Consider the following 25,768-nt stretch of genomic DNA (forward strand, 5'->3'; position numbering starts at 1 on the left):
CGTAGAATCCGTGGTGCCCGGTCTTCCGGAGAGGCTAAGGTGCCTATCGCTAAGATGAGGTGGAGGGGGTTAGCGGAGAGGTCACAAGGCGCCATTCCCCCGGAGGACGGGACTCTGGAATCCCTGGGCAGGATCCCAGGCAGAGGTCCCTGCTGTCCTCAACTAAAGAGCCGCCCCCGCCGCCCTCTCTCCCCGGCCGCCACTCTGAGGAGCAGAGACCTGGTCCAAGCCATCATCCCCGCCCCAAGTCGCTCGGAGGTGCCGGCGGCTGGCTGATACCCGCAGCACAGAACCAAGGCCCCGAGAGTCCCAGGGCACTACTTGTTCCAGCGGAGGGATCACAAGCGCGTTGCCACGACTGTGACCGCGGAGGAGTCGTGACGCCGCTGACGCCGTGTCGGTGGCGCAACAACGTCGCAGGAGGCGGGGGCGGGGGCGGTGGCGGCGGCGGCGGGGGCGGGAGGGGGAGCGGGTTGGGAAGTAGTTCCGGGTGCGCGGCCCCGGATGTTGGCTGCTCCCGCTGCTGCCGCCGCTCTCGGCGCTGCTCCGGGCCTTGGCCGCTCGCACCAGGCACCGTTGGGACGTTTCCCGGGGGTCGGAGACGCACACAGCGGCCGGGGGCTCGGCCGGGCCGTACCGGCCTGCGCAGCCTGAGGTGAGCGCCGGCTGCCGGGGTGGTCGGGCCGGGACGGCGGGCGGGGAGGCGGGGCCGGGGCATCTCCCGGGACGGAGGTAGGGGCTGCTCTCTTCGAGACGCCGTCTCCCTTCTCACAGCCGCGGTCGCGTCGCGGGGCCGGCGGCGGGCGGGGCGGGGCAGGGGGCCCGGGCCCAGGCTGAGGCCTGGCGGGCGGCGAGGGCTGGGTCGCTCCCTCCCCCGCGGCGCTTCTCAGCTGCTGCTGCTCCTCAGCGGGGAAGCGGCGGCTCCGCGCCTCCCGCCCCTCCCCCAGGCGGGGCCCGGGGGAGCCAGACTGAGTTCCCGGGGGCGTCGAGTCCGAGGACAGTGGCCGTCTTCCCTCCGTGACCTGCCTCTGGCCCGGGCTAGCCCCCTTTCCCGGCACGATGCAGCTTCTTCCTTTCAAGCTCCGGGGTGCTTTTCGGCCGGCGAGGCGGCCAGTATCTCGCGCATCGGGGGTGCCCTTCGGGGTGAGGAGGCCCGTGCGGGGGCCTGCGTTCCCACCCATCCTGTCGCCGTGTCCTTTACCGGCATTGGGCAGAGGCAGCCGTTCCATGCGGACGTGTTGCTGTCCTGTGTGTGTTGCATCCTGCCCACGTGGTAGGGTGTCTCCCCCCCCCCCCCCCCGCTCCATTTTTGCAGCTAGTGAGGAGGGAGGTTAAAGCGGGGTGGTTTTTACTCTGATTTCCTCCGGGTGGCGTGGAAGGTGTTAGGGTCATTTTGCTTTGCCGAGGCGTACTGTTGCTCAGCTGGAAGAAGCAAGACTTGTACTCTCTGAAATTGAGACCAGTAGGGGACTTGGTTTCATTGACATCTTCCTCCTCTTCCTTTAGCTGCTCTTCTTCTCTTCTCTACCATTTAATCCTAAAGAGAGAGTAGTATGCTTTAGCTGCTGATGCATTGAGGTGCATAGTTTTCACTTCCCCATTTTACTTTTTGTGTGTATGGTTGGCGAAGGGTTTTCTTTTCTGTGTTGTGCAATCCACGTCTCAGTTGTTCCTAGTTGGATTCCTGAATGAGCTGAGTTGGTCTGGCCAGGGAGTTAGAGATTGGTGGGCATCTTCCTTGTCTTTTCCTAACATTTACTTTATTCTTTCCTTCTGTTTTGTTTGCTAGTGAAGCAGGTGTGCATGTCATGGATGTGTTACATGCATAGCTCTTTATTTGCAAGGCAGCACTAGGTAGTTTCACTGAGTCACTCATTTCCTGGGAGCTCTTTTATTTCACTTTTCCTCTCTTTCTGTTGAGTATCATTGCACTCTCTGGTTTTTGAAACGTGTTTTGAGTAGTTTCTTTCCTTAATGTCTCTTCCAGGTTAAGGTTTCCATTTTCCTGTGTTTTGCTCTTTTGTGACCACAGATTGCTCCCTTAACTGGGAGCAGGACACGGTAGCAGTGAGAGAAGCCTTGTATTCCTCCTAGACTTCAGCAGATATTTATAGAAAAGCAATAACTCCTCTCTATTTTTCTCTTTGGGTAGTATCTAGAGATTTGATTGAATTTTTTAGTTATCTGTTTTCTTTTTGTGTTTCTTGGAGTTAAGGTGGATCATTTTCTTGGTTTTGTGCTGCTGAAGATGCTGGGGTCTTCCTCATGCTTTTATTAGGTATTTTTTTTGGATGGGGTCAGGACATGTTAATTTTGGCTCTTTTTGATTCATTAGTTTGGTGAAATGAGAAATCCTCATATTTTGAAGTACTTTTTAGATTCCAAAATGGCCAGTTCTCACTTTTTCTTGGTTTTTCATATGTGCATTCTCTTGAAGTGTATGTTTGTTTTTTCTTTTATCTGGTACAATTGTTAGTATATTCTCTTTCTAGGTATGTAAAATAAAAATATTTAAATACAGATTCTGTCCGCCCTCACCATGGTAAGTATGGGTGGGGCAGTGGAAAATAGAGAATGCTGTTCTGATGCATTCTGAGGCATATTTATTTAGTTAAGTCAGTCAGTATTTGTGTACTTCTGCAAAATACAGTGCTACGTGTGAAGTGGTCTGTATGAAGAGACACAAGGAATAAAATATGTGGTCTCTTCACACTTCTGTTGGGGAAACAATGTATCATTCATAATTCCAAGCAACATCAAGCTCCTGGTTGGGATAACAGTGCAGCCAAAGTCAAAGGTATAAGTGAGATTTGGAAAATTCGGAATTTTCTAAGGGCAAGAGATGTATTTAGTTAAGGGGTATTTGCAAAGACATAGACATGGCAATGTACAAAAGATATTGAGCAGTTTGACTGGCATAGGGAATCTGTATTAGTGAATAAGAATAAATGAGTTTAGGCTTGGTGAGTGTGTATTGGTGGAGGACCTTATTAAGGATATAGGGTTTAATTTGATGGGTACCACAGTGGGTTCTAAAGATTGAGAGTAAGATGATGCATATTGTTCCTGAGGAAGGTTTTCATAATTAGTTGAATGTCCTGGAGTAGGAAGACTGACTAGAAGGCTCTTGGAGAATTTTAGGAACAAGATGATGAGAGTCTGAGATAAAATGGTGATGTTTGGAATAAAATAATAGCTAGCATTTACTGAGTACTGTATGCCAGGCACAATGTTTTAAGGTATTCACATGTATTTAACTCATAAAATCTTCATAATAAGGTCTTATTATTCCTATGAAGAAACTGAGTTACAGAAAGGTTAAGTAACTTGCCCTAAATCCTATAGAGAGTAAGCAGCAGAGCCAGGATTTGAACCCAGGCAGTCTTGCCTTTGAGCCTATGCATTTAATCTTTATATTGTCCTATGAAAGGGTGTATAGAATATATGAGGGTGTATGTTTGAGTAAAAATTAATTTGAACTTAGCGATGACTGAATGTGTGCCAAGGGAAGAGAGCAAATTAAACATTAAAAGATTAAAGACTAGAATCCTGGGAGAATGGCTGATAATGATGAGGAAATTAGGAAAGTGTCACTGTGAAGATAAATGAGCTAAGGTGGGTTATGGTCAGCACTTCGATTGTATACAATCAGGTTTTCAATAAAAGGCTAGTCTTCTGCAACTCCTGATAGCCTTTTCTCCTTGCTGGTTTTGCTCTGGAAATGCAGGCTAGTTTAATATTAATCTAAGCACAACGATTAGAAAAACAGATCTATTCAAAAGAAAAAATATATAGGAATTATTTTGGTTGAGTCATACCACTGCTTCCCAACCTTAGTGAAGATAATGAAGATTTGAATAGAGGAATCCTGTAGTATATCACTATAAGATGAACAGAGATGCAATGTAGATTGTGCACTTACCAGGGCTGTATTTGGTAGTAAAAAAAAATATGTGAGTAGATGAGTGTTGGGAGGTTAGTAGCATGATGGCGAAAGAACTTGGAGGTTTGGAACTGTGAGTGACATTATAGGCTAATAGGTAAAGCATTCTGAGAAGAACCAGGAAGTACATCAGTGCCACAGAAGCCAAGGATAGGAAGGATAGCGTGGTAGACAGTATCAGATGTAGTCTCAAAGTTCAGAAACAATCATCATGATGAAAAGACTATTGAACCAGGAGGTGATTTGTAACCTTAGAATTTTGAAAGGAAGGATAAGAAGAGATGCCAGATTTGCTTTCCACAGAAGGCTTTGTAGAGATGTTGTGGTCTGGTGTGGTAATTCTTAGTATTTTCTCCTGTTGCTTCCTCCAGTCCCATTCTTGTCCACATGTCCAAGCTACTCAAATATCAGAAAACTCACTTTTCTTCTTAAAAAAAAAGAAACGTGTTCTAAAGCCAGTGATTTAATACTTTCTCTCACACTTTTTATTCTTTTTTTAAACAGTTTTACTGAGATAATTCACATACTATACAATTCACCCATTTAAAGTGTACAGTTCAGTGATTTTTAGTATATTCACCAAATTGTGCAGCCATCACCACGATCATCATCCCAAAAGAGAAAGTCTGTAAGCATTAACAGTCACTCTCCATTTCCCCCTCATTCCCCAGTCCTAGGCAACCACTAATGTACTTACCATCTCTGTAGATTTGCCTATTCTGAACATTTTGTATAAATGGAATCATACAACATGTGGTCTTTTGTGTCTGGCTTTTTTCACTTAGCATAGTGTTTCAAGGGTTATCCATTTTTGTAGTATGTATCAGTATGTCATTCCTTTTTATTGTTGAATATTCCATTGTATGGCTCTACTACCTTAAGTATCTACTTATCAGTTGATGGACATTGGGGTTTCTTACTCTTTTAAAAATCCTCCCTATCTTCATTTTAATCTTCACCCTGCCAACTCCATCCCTCTCATGGCTTGTCTTTTAGATTATAACCTCTACTATGCATTCTGCTAGGCACTGGGGATATAAAGATGAGTACGACATGGCTTTTGAACATTCATATGGTGTGTTTATGGTTTACATATGTTTTCTCATGTGTTATCTATTTTATCATGCAACAACCCTGTGATGTAGACAAAGCGTTTTTTAAGATGAGTAATTTTGAAGTTTAGATTAGGTGACTTGCCCAAGATTGCCCAGTTAAGGCAGTGTTGGAGCAATTAGATCATCTTAGTGCATGCCCATTGCTATTTCCACTTCTCTATGCTGCTATTCTAACTTAAAGGAGCCTCTTGTGAATTCCTGGAGAATTAGAGAGGTTGGAAAATCCCCTTGCTTAGGGAATCAGTAACTTGTAATGTTTGATCTTCAGGACATAAAATGAGATTTTTTCTTACTTCGTTCTGTCACTTGTTTGTGATTTAGATAAGTCATTTCATATTTCTGCCTTTCTTTCAGAACTTTACTGGGGATTGATGTGATGATGGTGATAGTGGTAGTGGTAATAATAATAGCTAACATTTTCTGAGGCCTTAGGATGGGCTCAAAAGTGTTCTATTTTTCATTTATTATTCATATAATCCTCACAACAACTCTAAAAGATGGGTTTTTTTGTTATCAAAAATTTACAGATGAGGATACAGGCATAGAGAGGTTAAGTAACTTGCCTAAGGGTATGTAGCTAGGGATGGAAAGAACCAGGATTTGAACCCCCTGCAGTCTATTTTCAGAACTCAGTGACTCTTAAACACTCTACTGTTAACTGTGTTATGAATTAATAGAGGGTATTATTTCAAGTAAGGGTATGACCAGAATATGAAGATTGGATTTTGAATGTAGTTGGGGAAACAAACAGCAAAATTAAGTTGACATTGCATCCACATTTCTTTTAAACATCAATCTAACACTTCAGTGTACAGAGATACGTGTTGTGTAGGCATCCAGGTACATTTTTTTCTGTTTATCTCTGCTAATAGCCTCTCAACTCAGAAATTGCATTATTTTCAGTGCTCTTCACTGTCAGCTTCGTTAGTCATTAGCTTTCCACATTGCCGCTATTCAGAAACCTTGGCTTAGGACAGCTGAAGCTTACTTTAACCTCTCCTAAGCCTCCCTTTAACTGTGAATCTTTGTTTTCCATTTTGAACAGTTAGCCTTTCAGTCCTAGATGGAGGTACTCTTTACCTCCTCCACCCCAAAACTCAGAAAACACCACAGAGGCATTTTATAACAACGGTCAAAAAATTTGACCATCTTATTTGGCATAACTGGATTTTAGTGCACAAATAACAAGAACCAAGCACAGTGTTTTGGTTAAAGAGATTGACTTATACTGAAATTGGAAAAGGCATCTGCTATACAGGATTTTGGATTTAATAGAATTTGTTATAGCCAGATCAACTGAGCATTATTACTGTGAGCCATCTGCTGGGACATGGAAATAGCTTTGTTATATGGAACCCGATGTATTTATATTTATAACAATGGCATTCTACTTATTTTAAGTAATCTTTTGTAGTTACGTACCTTGGCTGCTATTTTACTTGGTATATCAGCTGATAACCTGAGAATGCAATGTCTTTCAAAGTGGTTATTACTTTTCTGTAGAATTGAGACAAAACAACAAATGGAGAGCAAATGAGACTCATATATGGTGTCAAACTTTAATGCTGTAACAAGAGAAAATACTGGGTAAGTATGAATATGATATAAGCTAATTAGGACCATTTTCAATAAGAACTCTTTGGCACCATTAAGTTTAGTTTCTAGTAATTACTAAACTACTCTGGTTGCTCTAAGAATTTTACTGTAAATCTAAAGTGATTTCATTTTGGTATAATCAGACCTACATTAACACTGCTCTGTCTGACGTATTTCCCATCAACAGGTCTGTTGTGGGATGCAATAAGAGAAACTTGTTAGAACATAGTCCTAGAAAACTCTTCTGAGTTGAATGCTAACAATTTGGAGATGGGCGAAGTCCTTGGGTGGAAGTTTTTAGAGAGAGTCTAGAAACCTGGCATGTTGACTGTCTTTGCTTGGGCTGCTGTAACAAAATGCCACAGATTGGGTAACTTATAAACAACAGAAATTTATTGCTCATCGTTTTGGAGGTTGGAAAGTCTTAAGATCAAGTGCCAGCATGGTCACCTTCTGGTGAGGGTCCCCTTCTTGGGTCATAATTGGCACTTTCTTGCTGTATCCTCACATAGTGGAAAGGACAAGGGATCCCTCCTGGATCTTTTATAAGAGACTAGTCCTATTCATGAAGGCTCTGCCCTCATGATCTAACTACCTCCCAAAGACCCCACGTCCTAATATCATCATCTTTGGGGGTTAGGATTTCAACATACAAATTTTGGGGGGACACAAACATTTAAACTGTAGCATTGGCTATTTTTTCATTATTTTCAAATAATATATATGTCATGGATTCCATTGAAGACTTGACTGATTATCCTAGGATGACCCTGTGTGTGAAGGAGACTTTATCTAGTAACTTAGTTTTAGCTAAAGTTTTTACCTGGAGTACAAAGCTAAAACCTGTAAATGAATTCTACCTAGATGGAGTCCTGCCCAGTGGTATAGTGGTGTCAAGGATATAAGACTGATCTTCTGATTGATTGGTAAAGTGTGGTGCCAGTGTCACCTTACTAAACATTTCAGAAGTTGGAATTGGCTTTTTCTACGGCTGAGACCTGGCCTTACTGTGAAACATAGGTTTATGAGAGAATGGATGAAGGGAGGAAGACTGCTAGAACTCATTAATAACAATTTCAAATTCTGTTTGCTTACAGAGAGATGGGATTGGGAGGGGTGCAGTATGGTAGAAAGAAGTTATTAATATCCTAGATTTTGGCTGGTGTGTATATGGGTGCTTATTAAATTATTAAAAAGAACTAAAAAGTTTCTGTGGCTTGTCTGTAGAACTTTGGGAAATTAATTACAGACACAACAGTCAAATATGCTGCAGTCAGGAGCAGGTTGACTCTTCTGAATGAAGATGGAGCAGACTGTCATGGCAGGAGATAAACAATATATGGCATCAGTTTTTGCTAGTGTGGTTGGGTCTGTGAATCTGTGACATGCTTTACTTGTCTACCCTGTGTAAGGACCTGTTAATGGTATTGTCTCACATCTGTATACGTAGATAGTAATCACCATCAGAAATGGCATCTTTGTGTATCAGGGAAGTCATGTTTTATGTCTATTATAGGGCATGTGTGCGTTGGAAAGATTTCCACCTTAATTTGAATAATACTTTATGAAAAGCTTTTTCTCTGATCTATTAGAAAAACAGTCCTGTGATATAGGTAAGGCAATAATATTCGTATTCCTGTTGATAAATGGAGAAAATGAGATACAAGCTAAGATTGACTTAGTGTCACTCAGTTATTTAATAGAGCAGAGACAGGAGCCTAGATCCTGCATTCTGTCTCTAGTCTTGTACTTTTTAGTAGAAAGCTGACAAGGTTTTTTTTTTTAAACTTATATTGCGTTCTTATTTATTTATTGATTGATTGCTGCACGTGGGCTTTCTCTAGTTGTGGTGAGCGGGGGCTGCTCTTCCTTGTGGTGTGCTTCTCTTGCTGTGGAGCACAGGCTCTAGGTACGCGGGTTTCAGTAGTTGTGGCACGTGGGCTCAGTAGTTGTGGCTCATGGGCTCTAGAGCGCAGGCTCCATAGTTGTGGCGCACAGGCTTAGTTGCTCTGTGGCATGTGGGATCTTCCCGGACCAGGGCTCAACCCCATGTCTCCTGCATTGGCAGGCGGATTCTTAACCACTGTGCCCCCATGGAAGCCCAGCTGACAAGGTTTTTATGCAGCACACACTTGGATTTCTGAGGTAGAAATTAAAGTTTAAGAACCCCAAAGGACCTGGGCTCCTTGGAGCATTGTCTTGTGATAATGTCAGACTAGGGTACATACAACTGTTGAGAGCAGCTTCTTCCTTTGTTAAATTTGGGTCCATTTCCAGTAATTGGATGCATTTTTACTTGAACTTGCATTCTTTGTGAATTCTGGAAGTAAGGAGGAGATGGAATTAGAAGGGAAACTTTTAAGGATTACTAAATAGCAGATTTGGTATTATTATTATGAAAGTATACATCTATAAAAATTTAGAGAACGAGGAATAGTATCTGGAACACTTAGAGATTGAGGGTGCTTGGGTTACTGCCATAGTGCGAACATATTGTTTTTTGCCGATGGGCAGGAAGAGTGACAGTATATAAAGAACTTATAACTCCACAGAAAAAAAGACTGGGAAAGAAAGCATCACGTTGGGTAGTCTTTATTTTCACCTTTGAACCTGTTTATATTTTCTATAAGTTCTCTACAGTGAGCATATATCATTTTTATAGTCTTCTGTATTCTAGTCTTTAACTAAAAAATAAACATGTATGATTTTTATGGTTCAAATGAGAATTTGGAAAAATGTGAATCGTAGCACTTTTGAAGAGTAGTTTAAACACTGGTGCTATCAAAGTAGTTTGCTTTTTAGGCAGTTATGTTAATAAATCAGTTTGATAAATTATTTGACTATAATCTTATAGGTCAGGTTGTGGGTGTATTAAGTGTTTTGGGTTTTTCTTTGTAGAAATTGGTCATTTAGCTCTGGTGGTCAATAAATTAATTTTAGTCCCCCAGAAGCAACCAGGAACTTAGGTTTACATATAGTAATTACTTATCAATAAATGACCTAAAAGTAGCACTCTGACTTATAGTGAAAACTGGATTTAAGAACCTACTCATCTGCTTTAATTTCCTTGGCAGATTTCTAATAAGAAAAACCAAATTGTCATTGATTCTTTAAGGTACTTGTTTTCATCCGGGGACATTGGACTCAGTTTCTCTCATTCATTTGCTCATTTATTCACCATGTGTTATGTCCTGGGAACTGTACTAAATGCTGGGGACACAAGTGACTGATAGGGTCCCTGCCATCAAAGACTACAGCTTTTGGTTTGGGAGAGACATCAGAAGAGAGATCCTAGGCATATGGAGAGACCCATTTTTTCTGTTTTTCTAGTTTTTAACTAAAAAGCAGCATGACTAGCTTGTTTGAAGAATTTAATGCTTTTGGTGGTGTGGCTAGATGGCTTTAAGAGGAGCTGATGGTTTCATAATTCTTTTTCTGACTCCAAAATATTGAAAGTCCTTGATCTAGAGAATTGCCTTATCTAAGGAGCGTTGCTTACTGAGGTAGATGATCCAGGCGTTTATATTTATATCCGATTTGCTTTGGGAGCATAATTAAGAAACCTGTGTTGATTCTTTTAGGATGGAGACAGTGTCTTTTGTTGTCTTTTATTCTCTCTACTGTTGATCCTTGAACAACAAGGGTTTGAACTGCACAGGACCACTTGTAGGAGGATACTTTTCTATTGTGACTACGACAGTACTACACGGTCCATGGTTTGAATCTGCCGATGCGGAGGAACTGCAGATGTGGAGGGGCAACTGTAAGTTATACTCGGGTTAACCCCCATGTTGTTCCAGGATCAACTGTACTAGTAAATGGAAGGATATTTCATATTTGAGCTTAACTTTAAGACTATTAACATCGATACATTGTATCAAAAGTTACCTTTTGTCTAATATATATGTATGTATGTCTGTATATGTAATATATAGATATATAGTAGTTCCTAACATCTTAAGAGTTAATCTTTTATTCAGGCCAGCGAGATATCCCACTAAAACACTTGAGAAAGAGTCATTCGCCTACTCTTAGAACACCTGTAGTCACCGATAGCCGTAAGGTAGCCTGTTTGTTGTTAGCTCTAATTGGGGCAAAATTTGCTTGTAACTTCATCTCTTTTTCCTAGTCCTTCTCTGCAGAACATTAGACACCTAGTTTGCCTTCTTTGACAAGATAACTAAATATATGAATGCGATTGTTCATTCAGCAAATATTTTGTCAGCACCTACATATGCAAGACATGGTCCTGGGCATTGTGAGAGATCCAAAGGTAATTAAGAGGCATAGTCTCTTCTCAGAGAACTGATACAGAGAAAGTCATGGGTTTGTTGAAAAGAGTGCTTTTGCTTATGATGATCAGGAAACTTCTTGGAAACAATAATGTTTGAATTAAGATTAGTGATGGGGTAGACTAGGCTGACTGCATAATCAGAAACCTAGAGATGAGGAAGAACAATGCAAGTTAGAGGAGTAGCAAGAGGCCCAGCCTGGCTGTTTGACAAACTATCCTCAAGGATATTGAAAATGTTCATTGCTTATTCTCAGTGCCTGGAGGAGTGTTCGTAAATAATAGGTGCTCAGTAAATATTTGTTGAATGAATGAATGGTTACATTTGGGAAATACCGAACAACTTCTTGAAGAGTGATAAAGCGCTTTAGGATATTGAACACTTTGATAAGTCCCTTAGAGAGAAAAAAAATACTTGACTCAAACTTACTTGATTATGGAATGCCTGTTAACAGCTCTGGAAAATATTACACTGAGTCTCTACGGTAGAGGTGACAGGGAATGCTGGAAAGTGTTTTCTTCAAGGTAAACACACCCATTTTCTTCATTCTATACTTGACATTTGGCTTCTAAACTCTTCACTAGGCTGATTTCCCTCCCTGCAAGCATTCTAGCTCATAAGTGTTCTTAAAACGTGGTACTCAAACAGAACACAATACTCCAGTTGTGAGCTAACCAGTGAAGAGTGAATGGGACTGCTACCCTCGTTGATCTGGATACTGTTCTTCTAATGAACCCTAAGACTGTGTTTTCGTTTTAGCAGCTGAGTCACTGTCTTGGCTCATATTCAGTTCTCATATTAATTTACAAGAAGTTCTTTGAGTAGATTCTCTGATTTCCTATTAGTAGAGCTAACACATGAATGCCCATTTTTTTTCTGATTGAGTCTAGGTTGTTTTCTCAGAAGTACTAGTGATTCTTAAGTTTCCTGAAATCTGAGAAAGAAAAGAAAAAGAATTAATTGTACAATGCTAGAGTAACATAAAAGCCCACCACTGCTGAGTATACTCAAAACTAGATAAAATATAATGAATCCCTCTATACCCATTACAGATTTAATAATTATTAAGCTGTTTGCTGTATATGCCTCAACCATCTTTTGCTTAAGTGTTTTAAAGAAAATCATAGGCATTGTCTTTTCACCCCTACAAACATCAGTATGCATCTCTAAAAAATATAGACATTTCTTACATAACCATATGCCATTATTGTAGCTAACGAAATTAACAATATTTCCTACTAGTGTTATCACAATATCCAGTTCATAATAAACGTGTCCTTGACTATTTGTGTCTTTTTACAGTCGGTTTTTAATTGAATCAGGATTCAGACAAGGTCTACACATTACATCTAGTTGTTACGTTTGTTGTCTCTTTTAGCCTAACACAGTTCCCCCCTTACTTTTTGGCATAATTTCATTGTGTCCACTTCTTTGACCTTTCCTGTCTCTATACCAAGTTCTGTTACTGTTTCTTTTGAAATAGCTCTAAGAGTTTTCCTTCATTTACAGCAATTCAGCAAACATTTTGGACTGTTATGTGCAAAACATGTCCTAGGCATTATGGGAGGTAGAAAGGTTAATTTGACATGTGCCTGGCCTACTAGGAGGCCTGCAATCCAGTGGCAGAGACAGGTACATACAGAAACAATACGAAAGAGATTATTTGCCTTCGGATGGGTCATGCCTTGATTATATATCCTCCCATATATTTTCCTGGAAAATGCTGCTAGTGGTATCTTCTTAGTACATTACTTTAGGCATGTCCTGATCAGAAACCCACAGTTGATTGCCTTTTGAATCAATCCAAACTATACTGTTTTGGGCCTGGCACTCAATGCTCCACTAATTCCCACCTTTACCTAACGTGGAACTTCTCAAGACACAAATATCCTTTTTTGGACCAAATTTATATTGTCATGTAGAATTTTCATTTCTCAAACAAGATAATAGATATTTTGAGAGCAAAAATCTTCTTTTTCTGTATAATATTGGAAAGCTTAATAATTAACTTTTGGAGAGTCCTGGCACATATGCCAGTAGGGCTGTTCTTCCTGCCTACTACCTTTCCAGAGACAGAGCTTCTGCCAGTTAGAAGTAAATAATCCAGGGGCTTCCCTGGTGACGCAGTGGTTAAGAATCTGCCTGCCAACGCAGGGGACACGGGTTCGAGTCCTGGTCCGGGAAGATCCCACATGCCGTGGAGCAACTAAGCCTGTGCGCCACAACTACTGAGCCTGCGCTCTAGAGCCCACGAGCCACAGCTACTGAAGCCCGCGTGCCTAGAGCCTATGCTCCACAACAGTAGAAGCCACCGCAATAAGAAGCCTGTGCACCACAAGGAAGAGTAGCCCCTGCTCGCCGCAACCAGAGAAAGCCCACACGCAGCAACGAAGGCCCAACGCAGCCAAAAATTAAAATAAAAGTAAATAATCCAGTTCTGGGTCTCTTCTTTTACCCCAAAAGCCTCCTTAAAAATAGAAAAAAGCCCATTCAGTGGTCTGAATCACATAATGGCAGATACATGGTTTGGATGTTGCCACTTCCCCATCACCATGTCCATGGCAAACTACTAATTTCTTGTTTTTAGACATGACCTTCGCAGTGTAGCACTTCAGGCAGCTACTACCTATCGAGTATAATTGGCAAATGATATGAAACCTTTCTGCTATCCTTCTCCTAAACCAATAGTTCCTGAATTAAGCTGTGTATCAGAATCACCTGATACTTGTAATTAATAGATTTCCTAGGTTTCGCTCTAGACTGTTGAATTAGGATTTCCAGGAATTGGATAGAAATGATTCTTATAAAGTTGGCCATGGTTTGTAGACTTGCTTTGAGGACGAGGTAGGTAATTTTAATTTTGTTAAACAGCTCTAGGAGTGGAGACTATAGCTGCCCATCTTTTCAGGTATAGCATCTCATTCCTCTGACAACCAATATGTTGTTCTGACATGTTCAATTTATTATTTTTTAAATTAATTTATTTTTGGCTGCGTTGGTTCTGCTTTGCTGTGTGTGGGCTTTCTCTAGCTGCGGTGAGCGGGGGCTACTCTTCATTGTGGTGCGCAGGCTTCTTCTCTTGGTGGCTTCTTTTGTTGCGGATCACGGCTCTAGGCGCACAGCCTTCAGTAGTTGTGGCTCACGGGCTCTAGAGCGCAGACTCAGTAGTTGTGGTGCATGGGCTTAGTTGCTCCGCGGCATGTGGGATCTTTCCGGACCAGGGATCGAACCCATGTTGCCTGCATTGGCAGGTGGATTCTTAACCACTGCGCTACCAGGGAAATCCCTGATATGTTCAATTTACATTTCAGAGATATGGTAGGATCTCTTGCTTTGAATTATACCAGGCAAAGCACATGCATCAAATGCCCAAGATAAAGATACGGGATCCAGAGAGGTGGCATTTTGGTTTTCTAAATATAACTGAGCTTAAATTTAAAGCCTCAGAACCCTTCAGCCCTCTGGAAACTTATTCTTTCTCTGTTTAGTGAATACCTTTAAAACTTTAAAATGGAAGAGTTCAACATTTTTGGAGTAAACAGTCTTTTGAATTTTTCATACTTCATGTATATTCATTAAAGATGATTTAAACATATAATGTGATTTAACTTCATACACCTTTGTTAGATTTTCCATAAAAGTACACCTACAAGTTGGGGAAATGTTCTTTATTAGACCACGTGATTTGATTTTGAGACTGGAAATTGTGGTTAAGTTATTGAGCAAAGTAGAGAGACTGAAGTTTCAGGATTATCCAGTGAGTTAATGACAGACCCAGAAATAGAATCCTGTGTTATTTGCTTGGGTTATGATTTGGTTTGAAGAGGGTGGCCTGTGATCTGCTTACATAAATTTCAGGAAGTAAGGTTTGGGGTTTGGAAGAAGTTACAGCTCTGTGATGTTTGGCCAAGAAGCTCCCCTCACCCACATTTACCACCTGTTTTATTGACAGCAGTCCTAAACTATGGAGGGTAAAGAGACAGTTCAGCCTTACACTTCCTACTCCTACAGGAACAGTCTTATAAAGCTGAAGCTGATTGTTGGTTGGCTTGCTTTTTTTCATCTTCTGTTATAAGAGAATAACAACACCTGGCCCTAGTGTTGTTTTTAGGAGGAGAGGGGTATAACCTGAGTAGTTGATTTATAGTGTTAAGAGTGGTTTCCTATAGAATTTTTTCAGGGTATATAGAGGTGTATACATAAGTGTATCTTAATTAAACATGTTTAATTAATAAACAGTATGGTTTGGAAATGGTGGAGCCCACCAGAAAACAGACTTTCTTGAACCACTAATGGTTCAAGGGGTTATAGATTTCAAAATAATTGCTATAGTAGAGTTGCTTTCTGGTGAAGTCATTACTTTTACTCTCCCCTTTTCCATTTTGTGGGGTGCGGGGGGGGCTCATGGCACTAGTGAAGCAGCAGCTTACAGAACAAGAGAACATTTTGTGTGTGATGGTTCTTAAACTTGCTCTTTTAAAAAAACCAAAGGAACCCCCCCCCAGCTTTATTGAGATAAAATTCACATACCATATAATTCACCTGTTTAAAGTGTAAAATTCAATGGTTTTGTTTTTTTATAAATTTATTTTTATTTAGTTTTGGCTGCGTTGGGTCTTTGTTGCTGAGCATGGGGGCTATTCTTCGTTGCGGTGCACAGGCTTCTCATTGTGGTGGCTTCTCTTGTTGCAGAGCACGGGCTCTAGAGCACAGGCTCAGTAGTTGTGGTGCACGGGCCCAGCTGCTCCGCAGCATGTGGAATCTTCCTGGACCAGGGCTCGAACCCATGTCCCCTGCATTGGCAGGCGGATTCTTAACCACTGTGCCAGCAGGGAAGCTCCAATGTTTTTTTTTTTTTTTAACATATTCATAGGGTTGTGTAATCATTGCTGCAGTCTAATTATAGAATGTTTTCCTCTCCCTCTAAAAGAAACCCCACACTCATTAGCAGTCAATCCACTTTACCTGCCTCCCCAGCCCTATGAAACTACTAATCTAACTACTAGTCCATAATCTAACTATTAATATAAATTTGTTTTGGACATTTGATATAAATGGAATCATGTAATGTGTAGTTTTGTTACTGACTTCTTTCACTTAGCATGTTTTCAAGGGTCATATATGTTGTAGCACGTACCATTCCTTTTTATTGCCAAATAATATTCTGCTGTATGGTTATAACATCTTATTTATCCATTCGTCAAGTTACTGGGCATTTGGATTGTTTCCACTATTTTGCGATTATGATTTTTTGCTGCTGTGAACATTCGTGTACAGATTTTTCTGTGGAGGTATGTTTTCGTTTCTTTGGGTATATTCCCTGGGAGTGGAATGGCTGTGTCATATGATTACTCTATGTTTAACTTTTTGACAAACTGCCAAACTGTTTTCCAAAGTGGCTGCACTGTTTTACGTTTTTCACTATCAATGTATGAGGGCTTCAATTTCTTCACATCTTTGCAACCTTTGTTATTATCTGTCGTTTTGATTATAGCCATCCTAGCTGGTGTGAAGTGGTATCTCGTTATTTCGATTTGCATTTCCCTAATAACTAATGATGTTGAACATCTTTTCATATCTTATTGGACATTTTAATATCTTCTTTGTAGAAATGTGTATTCAAATCTCTGCCCTTTTTTTTTTTTTTTGCAGTCAAATGCTCTTCCTCTGTGCTGTATCTCCAAATCTTTGCCCATTTATAAGTTGGGTTGTCTTTTTATTATTGAGTTGTAAGGGTCCTTTATATATTCTGGATACCTAACTTGCTTTTCTAACTGTGAATTTGTCTGAAATTACTTGCTTGGAGGCAGAGAGAAGTAATGGATACAAAGACTACATTTAAAAAAATCTGGTGAGTTTTTCAGTTAGATCTTAGTTGTTCTTATTTTACGTTTATTCTCTTTTTCCAACTCTTGAGGAACCTGGTTTATTCATTCATTGAACAAATATGACTGCAGACTGTATACCAGGATTTGGGGATATAACAGAGAATGAAACAGAAACTTTTATCTGCATTCTAGTGGGAGAGAAACAGATAGTGAAACAAAAGTCATATCAAATCATATCAGATGATGACGAGCTATGAAGAATAAAACAGGATAATGGGGATATACTGTGATGAGCTTTCTAACATATTCTTCACCTTTCCTGATTTCTTAATCTGTTCCTCTATGCTCTGTTTGACCTTTTTGTGCTTTCTGTTTATTTTCATTTTATGTAGTTTGTGGCTAAACTTTTACTTCACTCTCTCTCCTTATTCTTAACACCCTTGCAGTCTAATTTTTGCTTTCACTAGTCCACAAGATCCACCCTCTATAGTAATAATGATCTTCTATTAAAAGCCAGTATTGTCTTTTCAGTTTATGTCCATCTTAATCTTTGTGTAGCACTATTGCCTTTCTATCCATTAAATCACTTGCTGCAACCTCCAGTACAGTTTTCTCAAGTTTTTTTTTTTTTAACTGGTTCGTCTTCTCTAAATCTGTTAGAGTTCTCCAAATTTAAGTTTTGGCCTCTCTTCTCCCTCTAACATTACCATGGTGAACTGATCATTCTCACATGATTTTTTGCTTTCTGAGAGCATGTGACTCTGAGTTCTCACTTTCTAGCTATAGCTGCATCACTGCCTTCAGGTTTAACTAGTGAAGCTGCAGTGGACAGCTTGATTGCTACTCACTCAGCAGGATTCTTTTCCCTTTATGCCTTCCTCTGACAGATTTTTCCTGTTTAGGCTGATTAAGACACGGGTTATTTCCATGACTGCTTTAATGATTACCTGTGACTAATGGTATAACAATTCACAGTGTTCAGTCAAGGAACCTGATTCAGAGGGGTTGTTCCTTCATGGGTGCTAGTGAATTTTTTACTTTCATGTCTTTTGAAAGAGCTGAATTCCGAAGTTAGAAAAAGAAGGAATAATCTCTTGACCTCTAGTGCTTATAGTATTCATTTTCAACAAAGTTTTAATTCTTACTTTTTTTTTTTTTTTTTGTGGTACGCGGGCCTCTCACTGTTGTGGCCTCTCCTGTTGCCGAGCACAGGCTCCGGACGCGCAGGCTCAGCAGCCATGGCTCACGGGCCCAGCCGCTCCGCTGCATGTGGGATCTTCCCGGACCGGGGCACGAACCCGCGTCCCCTGTATCGGCAGGTGGACTCTCAACCACTGCGCCACCAGGGAAGCCCTAATTCTTACTTTTATCTGATATGGTGTTGCTTTCATTCAAGCTACTGTCACAGTAACTGAGGCATGAATTTTTCCTTTTAACAGTATTCCCAAGGTCACAATTGAGATTCTCATTTGGGTTCTTGATGCAAGGTCATGAATGTTGCAAGTTCTTTGTAAACTATAAAGCATATCTGTGTGGTGGGAGAGAGGAGAGAAGGGCTCATAAGAATTACTTGGGAGCGTTTTCAAAATTCTTAGTCCCATTTCACCTCCTCCTCGCAGATAATGTGTTGTTATATACCTGTTAGTTAAACATCTGCTTCCTGAATGTGAATAGTTTGTAACTCATTTTAATGTACGCATGAAGACTGCTTATATTAAAAGCAATTCCATATTCTTTCTGTTGGTGATGGGGTGTACTGCAGTAGTTTCTCTTGTAGCATACCACCAGTGAATGACTGGGTTTTACTCCCTGTCCTCTGGTGGTGTCATGCTGTGCAAAGTTTCTTGTATGTTGATTTTCAAAGGATTTGCAGAAAATGCTACTAGGTGCTGTTGGCACCAACTTAAACTGTATAAATTTTGGATGTAATTGAACAAATTAATATAATTGTTCAACATAGTTGGCTTCAGAAATGTGAGTTTGTGATTCGGAGGACACTGAGATTTTCCTGATTTCACTGTGAATCATAGCCTTCTTTTGTGAGAGTTCCATGTTGCTGGGCATCCACCTGGGTAGGGAGAAGGTGATTGGTATATTTGTTCTTCCAGTTAACCAGACTGGTGTTCAAGGCACCATTTAGGCACAGTAATCTAAATTAAAAGTGGAGAAAACTGAAACTAAGGCATTGAGGCCACAGTAGATTAGAAAGACATTTAGGAGCTGGAGTTGGTAGTAAAACTTCACCATTTTAAAGTGTAAAATTTGGTGGTTGTATACAAAAGGTTTTTATTCACAAGGTCGTGCAACTATCAACACTATCTAATTCCAGAACATTTTCATCAATCCCAAAAGAAACCTGTTAGCAGTCATTCCCTACCCCCATTCCTCCTCCCATCCCCCTATCTCCTGGCAACTACTATCTACCTTCCATCTCTAGGATTTGCCCCATTCTGAATTTGTATAAATGGAGTCATACAATATGTGGTCTTTTGTGTCTGACTTCTTTCACTAAGCATAAGGCTCTCAAAGTTCATTCATATTGTGGCATGTAACAGTACGTCATTCCTTTTTTATGGCCGAATAATATTCCACTGCATATTATATGGATATTGTACAGATATGTCATATTTTGTTTATATGTTCATCAGTTGATGGACATTTGGTTTATATCCACTTTTAGCTTTATAAATAATGCTGCTATGAACATTAGTATGCATGTTTTTTGTGTGTGTTTTTCTTTTTTTAAATTTATTTTTATTTGCATTTATTTTTTGTGGCATTTATTCCTGGGCCATAAGTTTTTGTTTCTTCAGTTTCTTCTGGGATATCTTTTTCTTTGGGGCAACCTCCTCTTCTGGTTTAGGAACAATCTGTTCTTATTCGGTAAGGACCGTCTCAATGTGGCAGGGAGAGCTCGTGTATGGGTTGATCCGACCATGAGCTCTCTAAGTTCTGTGCTGCATCCTGGGGGCTTTGTTCACCTGGATGTGCTCAGTGACTAGAGAATCTACATCTAAGCCCTTAAGTTCAGCATTACTCTCTGCATTTTTGAGTATGTGCAGTAAAAATTCAGCACTCTTTCTGGGCCACCAACCCTGTGTCCAGCCCCACTGTTTGGCCTGGGCACACCTACCAACTCCACCATTGTAATGATGGAATGCCACACATTGCTTCTTTAAAGTGACATCTTTCAGATACTTGGTGGGTTTTCGGATATGCATACCCTTAATGGCCTGGGCAGTTTCACGAGTGTTCTTAAAGTGAACACGAAGATTTGAACCTCCTGACTTGCATGATTTTGTGGGGTTTTCTGGGTCAAATGAATAGCGAACCATTTTTAGAGGTCACCTCAGGCTGCTTACTGGAAAAGGAAGCTGTATGCAAGTTTTTATGTGAACATATGTTTTACGTTCTCTTGGGGATACATATATGTGCATATATATATGTATTCCCAAGAGGATTTATATATATATATATATATATATATATATGTATGTATGTATGTATATATGTATATATACATATATTTAAATTTTTTATACATAAAAATACACACACACACACACACGTACCCCTAAGAGTAGAATTGCTGGGTCCTATGGTATCTTTTGTAAGAATTTACCTTTGTTTTTGATAAAGCTGATATTGTAGAATGTTGTAGAATGTGATTTAGGTTTAAGAGACAAATGGCCTGGCTGACTCTCCACATTCTCTTGTCCCTGCCCACCCAATTTGGACAGCTTACCTGATGTCTAGGTTGTTAGAGTCAACAGAGCAGTCATACCCAGGTAACTACCTTGTAGAATACTGGATGTAGAGTCCTGGAGTTAGCTCTATGCACTTGGTGAGGAGTGGGCTGGGAGCCCAGGGATGTTTAGAGAAGTCATTCCTCATAGAAATCAAGAATTGAAAAGAAGTGCCCTGCTCTAACAAAGGAAAAGAAAGCCATTCTTAGATAAAGGACTGTGCCATTTTATCAAGATAGGAAATACATTAAAAAAGGATAATGAATTCAGTTTTAGACATAGTAAATTTGGGATTTCTGGGAGGGAATGTTAGATATTTATGTTCGGAGATCAGGAGTTTGATCCCTGATAGAGATGTAGATTTGAGATTCATCTGCATTATAGGAGTTTGAAATACAAGAGTAGGTAAGTCACCCATAAAGTAAAAAACATTAGAGAAAAGTGACTAGTAATTCCCATGTCTGAGGTCTTTGAGGTTTTGAGTCTGCCAGCTGATGTTTCAGCTGTATCTTACTCTTGAGTGGCTTGTTTCCTTCTGGTTTTGTGATTTTTGATTGTGAATTTATTTATTTTGGGACCTTATCCTTGAGAATTCTCCCAGGCCTAGATCAAAGGCAGATTCCCCAGAGAGGATTTTCATTTCCTTCTGTCAAGGTTGGGTGGGAGACATTACCATTCTAGGACTACCCTAAACAAAATTCTAAGTATGAAGCTTTTTAAACCATAATGTAGGTGAGGGTCAGCTTCTGGTTGTGAGTGTCTGAGGAGATACTGTTGAACTGCTCTCATAGCCCCCCAATCCCTCACCAGCACTCAGTGCCAAGGTTAAGTTTCCCTTGCAGTTCTCTTGGGTAACACCTGGACTTTGCCTCTTGTACCTTGAACCCTAATAGGCCTTGGAATTGCAAGCTGAAATTCATAGGGTTTGGCAAAATGCCCTGAAGGTGAATGAAAGCTGGTTTCAGTACTCTGCATACATCTCTAGTTTCCCTCTTTCACTTAGTTTTTAGCCTTGATCATACTTTATTTTCCTTCAGGTTATTGATTAATATGTAAAGATTTAAAAAATTTATCCAGTGTTTGTTATTTCCAGTGGGCATGTTGATCAAGCTATCTATTCTGTTGTTCTAGCAGAAATAGAAGTGTCCATCTCTCTTCAGTGCATGCACGGGACAGTAAGATGCAGGGAATTCAGTCAGCCGCTAAGTTAAAAGTTGTAAACTTGGGACAACATCCAGTGGTTTGTTTGGCCCACATAGTATTTAGAAAATAAAAATCAGGAGATTTCAGATAAAATTTTGGGTATCTTGCTTCTCTTGAAAAATTAGGAGTTCTTAACAGTACTGGGCTTTCAATCCCGCTTAGCAACAATTGGCTAGAACTGGGAATAGCAGCTGATCTTTTCAGAGTGAACCTGTTTTCTTTAGTTGCAGGCACACAATCTCCATTTGTGCTGTGTATGCGTATTTATACCCATTCCAGCTTCTCTCATTCATGTTACCTGTAGACACTTGTGGATCATCCTTGTGCCAGGTAGTAGTGCTAATAGACAGTTTCACATTTATTTAGTGATTTGTTTAATTCTAATAACAAACCTGCAGTTTATCCCTGATGAATAAATAAAGTTACAGGTGGTATTATCCCCAAGTTACAGATGAAGAAATGGAGGTTCACTGAGGTTATATAAATTCTTCAGGGTCTCTTAGTGTCACAGCTAGAATTTGAACAAAGCTCCTTCTGTTCAATGCTATTCTTAACTTTTTAAAATTTTTTTAAGCAGTGGAACTGTTCTTCAAATGAAGTTTTAGTGAAGTCCATTATGCAAAACTAACAAAGATAGCACTGCTTTGATTGAAGGGTAGATGGGGTGGGAGACAATTATGTGGGGATGGGAACCTGCATGCTCAGCTCTTTGGCAGCCTTTAGGCACCTCTCTGGAATCCTTAGGATTCTACTAAACAGTTTGGACACTCTCTATCTGTAACTAAGCGTAATAACAATTTGTTAAATTTTATGAGTTTTTAGCTTTTTTGGATGTTACAGTTATAGTGTGCCTATTTTTCTTGTGCTTCCTCGTATGTCAGTCTTCCTCAGCGTAATCTGTCTTATTGCTTAACAGCATTTTAAAATTTTGTGGGTATGTGTTCAAATAATGGTGAATCTTTTAGCGTTCTATTTCTGTTTTAGAATGGTAGTGTGATTTATAGTTTAATTTATTTTGGAGCATCTGATAACTAACTCTCCTTTACTTTTCAGATTCTCTTTGTGGCCAGATGGGTTTGTATGGACAGGCTTGTCCATCTGTAACTTCATTAAGGTTAGTGCTCTTCTTTTTATTAGAACATGTAACATTTTAAAAGTTATGCTGGTCAAGTCATATTAGAATCAGTTTTACTGTAAGGTTCAGAATAAAATATTGTAGTTTGTTTTGGTAAATAGTGCTATTTTGTGAGATTGGGACATATTTTTGCTTACAGAGATATTTGTGGTAGTGGGATTTGGATCTTAATCTCCACTTAGTGAATTTACATATGTTCTTGTACATGAAATAACAACTTTACTCTTCTTTGTTATTCCTTTTTTAAAAAAACACTAATCTTGTTTCTACTTATTTTAATTTAGAAAATACATAGTAAATTTTTATTGCCTTTGTAGCAGATTATTAAATAAGACTAGATGGTAATTTAAATCTCTTTTTAAAGGATGATATAAATATGATACCTAGATTATCCTCATTTACAATAAATAAGTAAAATGTAAAAAAATAGAAACTAAGTTGTATTCAACCCAGTGGTTTTAGATTTTTTCGAAGTTGCTAAATCCTTTCTATAAATTAAATCTTAAGTGAAAACCTGTGAGTAAAGCAGATAAATGCCGGGCTTTTCTGCTTGCTTGGGCTTCCATGTTCTACCCCCATGGTTGCCCCTGAGGGATTACTCTAGTTCCCAGTGCACAGTTTGAAAAAATAAGCTAAATCTAATCTGTTAATTGGGATCTTTCAGACTAGAATATGAATTGTTGATGGCAGCACCTACCAGTTACATGTGGTGTTGTAGCTAGCTGTATCATTTATTTGTTCAGCACATTGAGCACCTAATATGTTGTCAGGAGCTATTCTAAATGCTGGGGCTACAGTTGTGAACATAACAGATAAAAATCCTGTAATTATTGGGTTTACATTTTGGTGACGGGGTAATTAATAAAAAAAGTAAGAAGTATATGTTAGATAGTGACAGTGATAAGAGCTAAGATGAAGAATAAAATAGAGAATGGGAATAGGAAATATAGATAGGGTTATTTTAGATAGGGTAGCCAGGGAAAGCTTTACTGAAAAGGTGACATTTGAATGAAGACCTGAAAGAGTGATGGAATGAACCATATCTGGGTAGGTAGAAGATAAGCGTTCTGGGCAGAGGGAATTCAGGAGCTGCTGGGGCAGGAGACTTGCCTTGTTAGGTTGGAGGAGCAATGATGGAGGTCAATGTGGCTGGAACAGAGTAAGTGATGAAGAGAGGTGGAATTGACCAGCTTTGGAGGGCAGGAAAGAGAGAGAGGAGGGATACAAAATTATTAGAGCCATGAATGTGAAGTCAAGGAGTCCTTAGGCATGAAAGAAATTCTGGTGGTTCAGAATGCCACCAAAGAAAAATAAAGTTGCCTTTTTAGTTTTTATATAGTTGAATTTTTATGAGACTAAGGCTGGCTCTCCTTTCCCTCAGTAGGAGAGCTTTACTCCACATCCTTATGGCATTTCTTTCCCTGAGAATGCATCTTCCAGCTTATAATGGAAGTAGGTGGAGTGATTACTTTTCTACCTTGTTGGAGTCCATGTGCCCCCACCCCCACCTCCCAACAAGGGACACCTGTATAGTTTTGAAAAGAACTTAAAAAAAAAAAAAAAAAGACTTCTTTAATCCCCAAAGCTGCTGTAGAACTAATTTCACTTAAGAGTCCTTTTGTTTAATATGGTTGGAGGAATCATTTTACCCTTTTTTTGAATATTTAAAACTTTAGGTATGACCATATCAGGATATTTTTGCAGACTTTGATCTTCCACTGATCATAGAGTCCCTTAAAGATATTTTATTTGTGGGTTATGCCAAAACAGTCATATATTAAAGTCATTTACTGGGATTTTAAATCCCTTCATTTGAATAGTTATGTTTAGGTGAAGATTGTATATGACATTGGGTTAGGAATGATATATGCCTAACCTTTTTTGCTTGATAGAATTATATAATTGGAAGAGATGATGAAAGAGATGCCATGAATTATTTTATAACCTGCTCACTGTTATAATTCTAGTGTATAATATCCTAGAATCAAATTTTTGTGGATATACCTATAAGTTTAGCATTTAGTTAATAAACTGAGAAACTCTCTGGCATTTTAGTTGAGATATTTAGTATCCTTATATCCTAATCTTTCATTTTTTGTAATATTCTATATGGTCCTTCTGTGAAGCAGAGAATTCGCATTCTCAGATGTATGGGTAGAAGACCATTGTTTGTCACTGATTTTTCTAACTGAAAGCTAGCTTTGGTTTGATATAAGGAAGAGAAAAGAATAACTATTTTTTGGTAAAGGGAAGAGAAACTGGATTACTTAAAACCACAATAAATTTTAGTCTACTTTCCCATAGAGTCTTCCTCAAGCCAGAAACGACCTCCCAACTATACTATCCAAATAGAAGTAGAGCAGGAAGTCTTTTTTAAAAAAATTTTTAAAATTAATTAATTAATTCATTCATTTTTGGCTGCATTGGGTCTTCGTTGCTGCATGCGGGCTTTCTCTGGTTGCTGCGAGCGGGGCCTGCTCTTTTTTGTGGTGTGCGGGCTTCTCGTTGCGGTGGCTTCTCGTTGCAGAGCATGAGCTCTAGGCGTGTGGGCTTCAGTAGTTGTGGCACATGGGCTCAGTAGTTGTGGCTCACAGGCTGTAGAACGCAGGCTCAGTAGTTGTGGCACACAGGCTTAGTTGCTCTGTGGCATGTGGGATCTTCCCGGACGAGGGCTCAAACCCGTGTCTCATGCATTGGCAGGCGGTTTCTTAACCACTGCGCCACCAGGGAAGCCCAGGAAATCTCAAATCCGCTGACAAACATTGCTTGTTTGCCATAACTCTCTTTGTGTATACTACCTTTATATCTTGTATATACCTGCATATACTATCTATATATCTATAAAGTGGCTAGCCTCAAGACAGGAAAGCATTTGAGTTGGTGGAGAAGAACTGGACCGTGTGTCTAGGA

The 25,768-nt window shown here is 39.8% G+C and overlaps 1 protein-coding gene across 15 annotated transcripts in view; it reads left to right on the forward strand.

The window, feature by feature from the left end:
• The first annotated feature begins 493 nt into the window (after positions 1-493).
• FOXJ3 (forkhead box J3) overlaps positions 494-25,768 on the forward strand; it is a 126,938-nt gene continuing 101,663 nt past the window's right edge. For 4 of the 15 annotated variants that reach the window (XM_089894982.1, XM_089895017.1, XM_089895012.1 and 1 more), the window contains exons 1-2: positions 845-10,417; positions 22,777-22,837. In XM_089894982.1, the coding sequence (XP_089751108.1) occupies positions 10,402-10,417; positions 22,777-22,837 (77 nt within the window). In that variant the 5' untranslated portion in view covers positions 845-10,401. Of the gene's footprint in view, positions 656-838; positions 10,418-18,204; positions 22,838-25,768 lie in introns of those variants that run through there. The other 11 variants (XM_089895000.1, XM_089895008.1, XM_022575427.3 and 8 more) reach the window with 8 other exon arrangements.

This window comes from Delphinapterus leucas, chromosome 1 (genome assembly GCF_059928025.1).
Source record: "Delphinapterus leucas isolate spDelLeu-1000000601 "Yukka" chromosome 1, BTC_Dleu_Yukka2, whole genome shotgun sequence".
Classification (NCBI taxonomy): domain Eukaryota; kingdom Metazoa; phylum Chordata; class Mammalia; order Artiodactyla; family Monodontidae; genus Delphinapterus; species Delphinapterus leucas.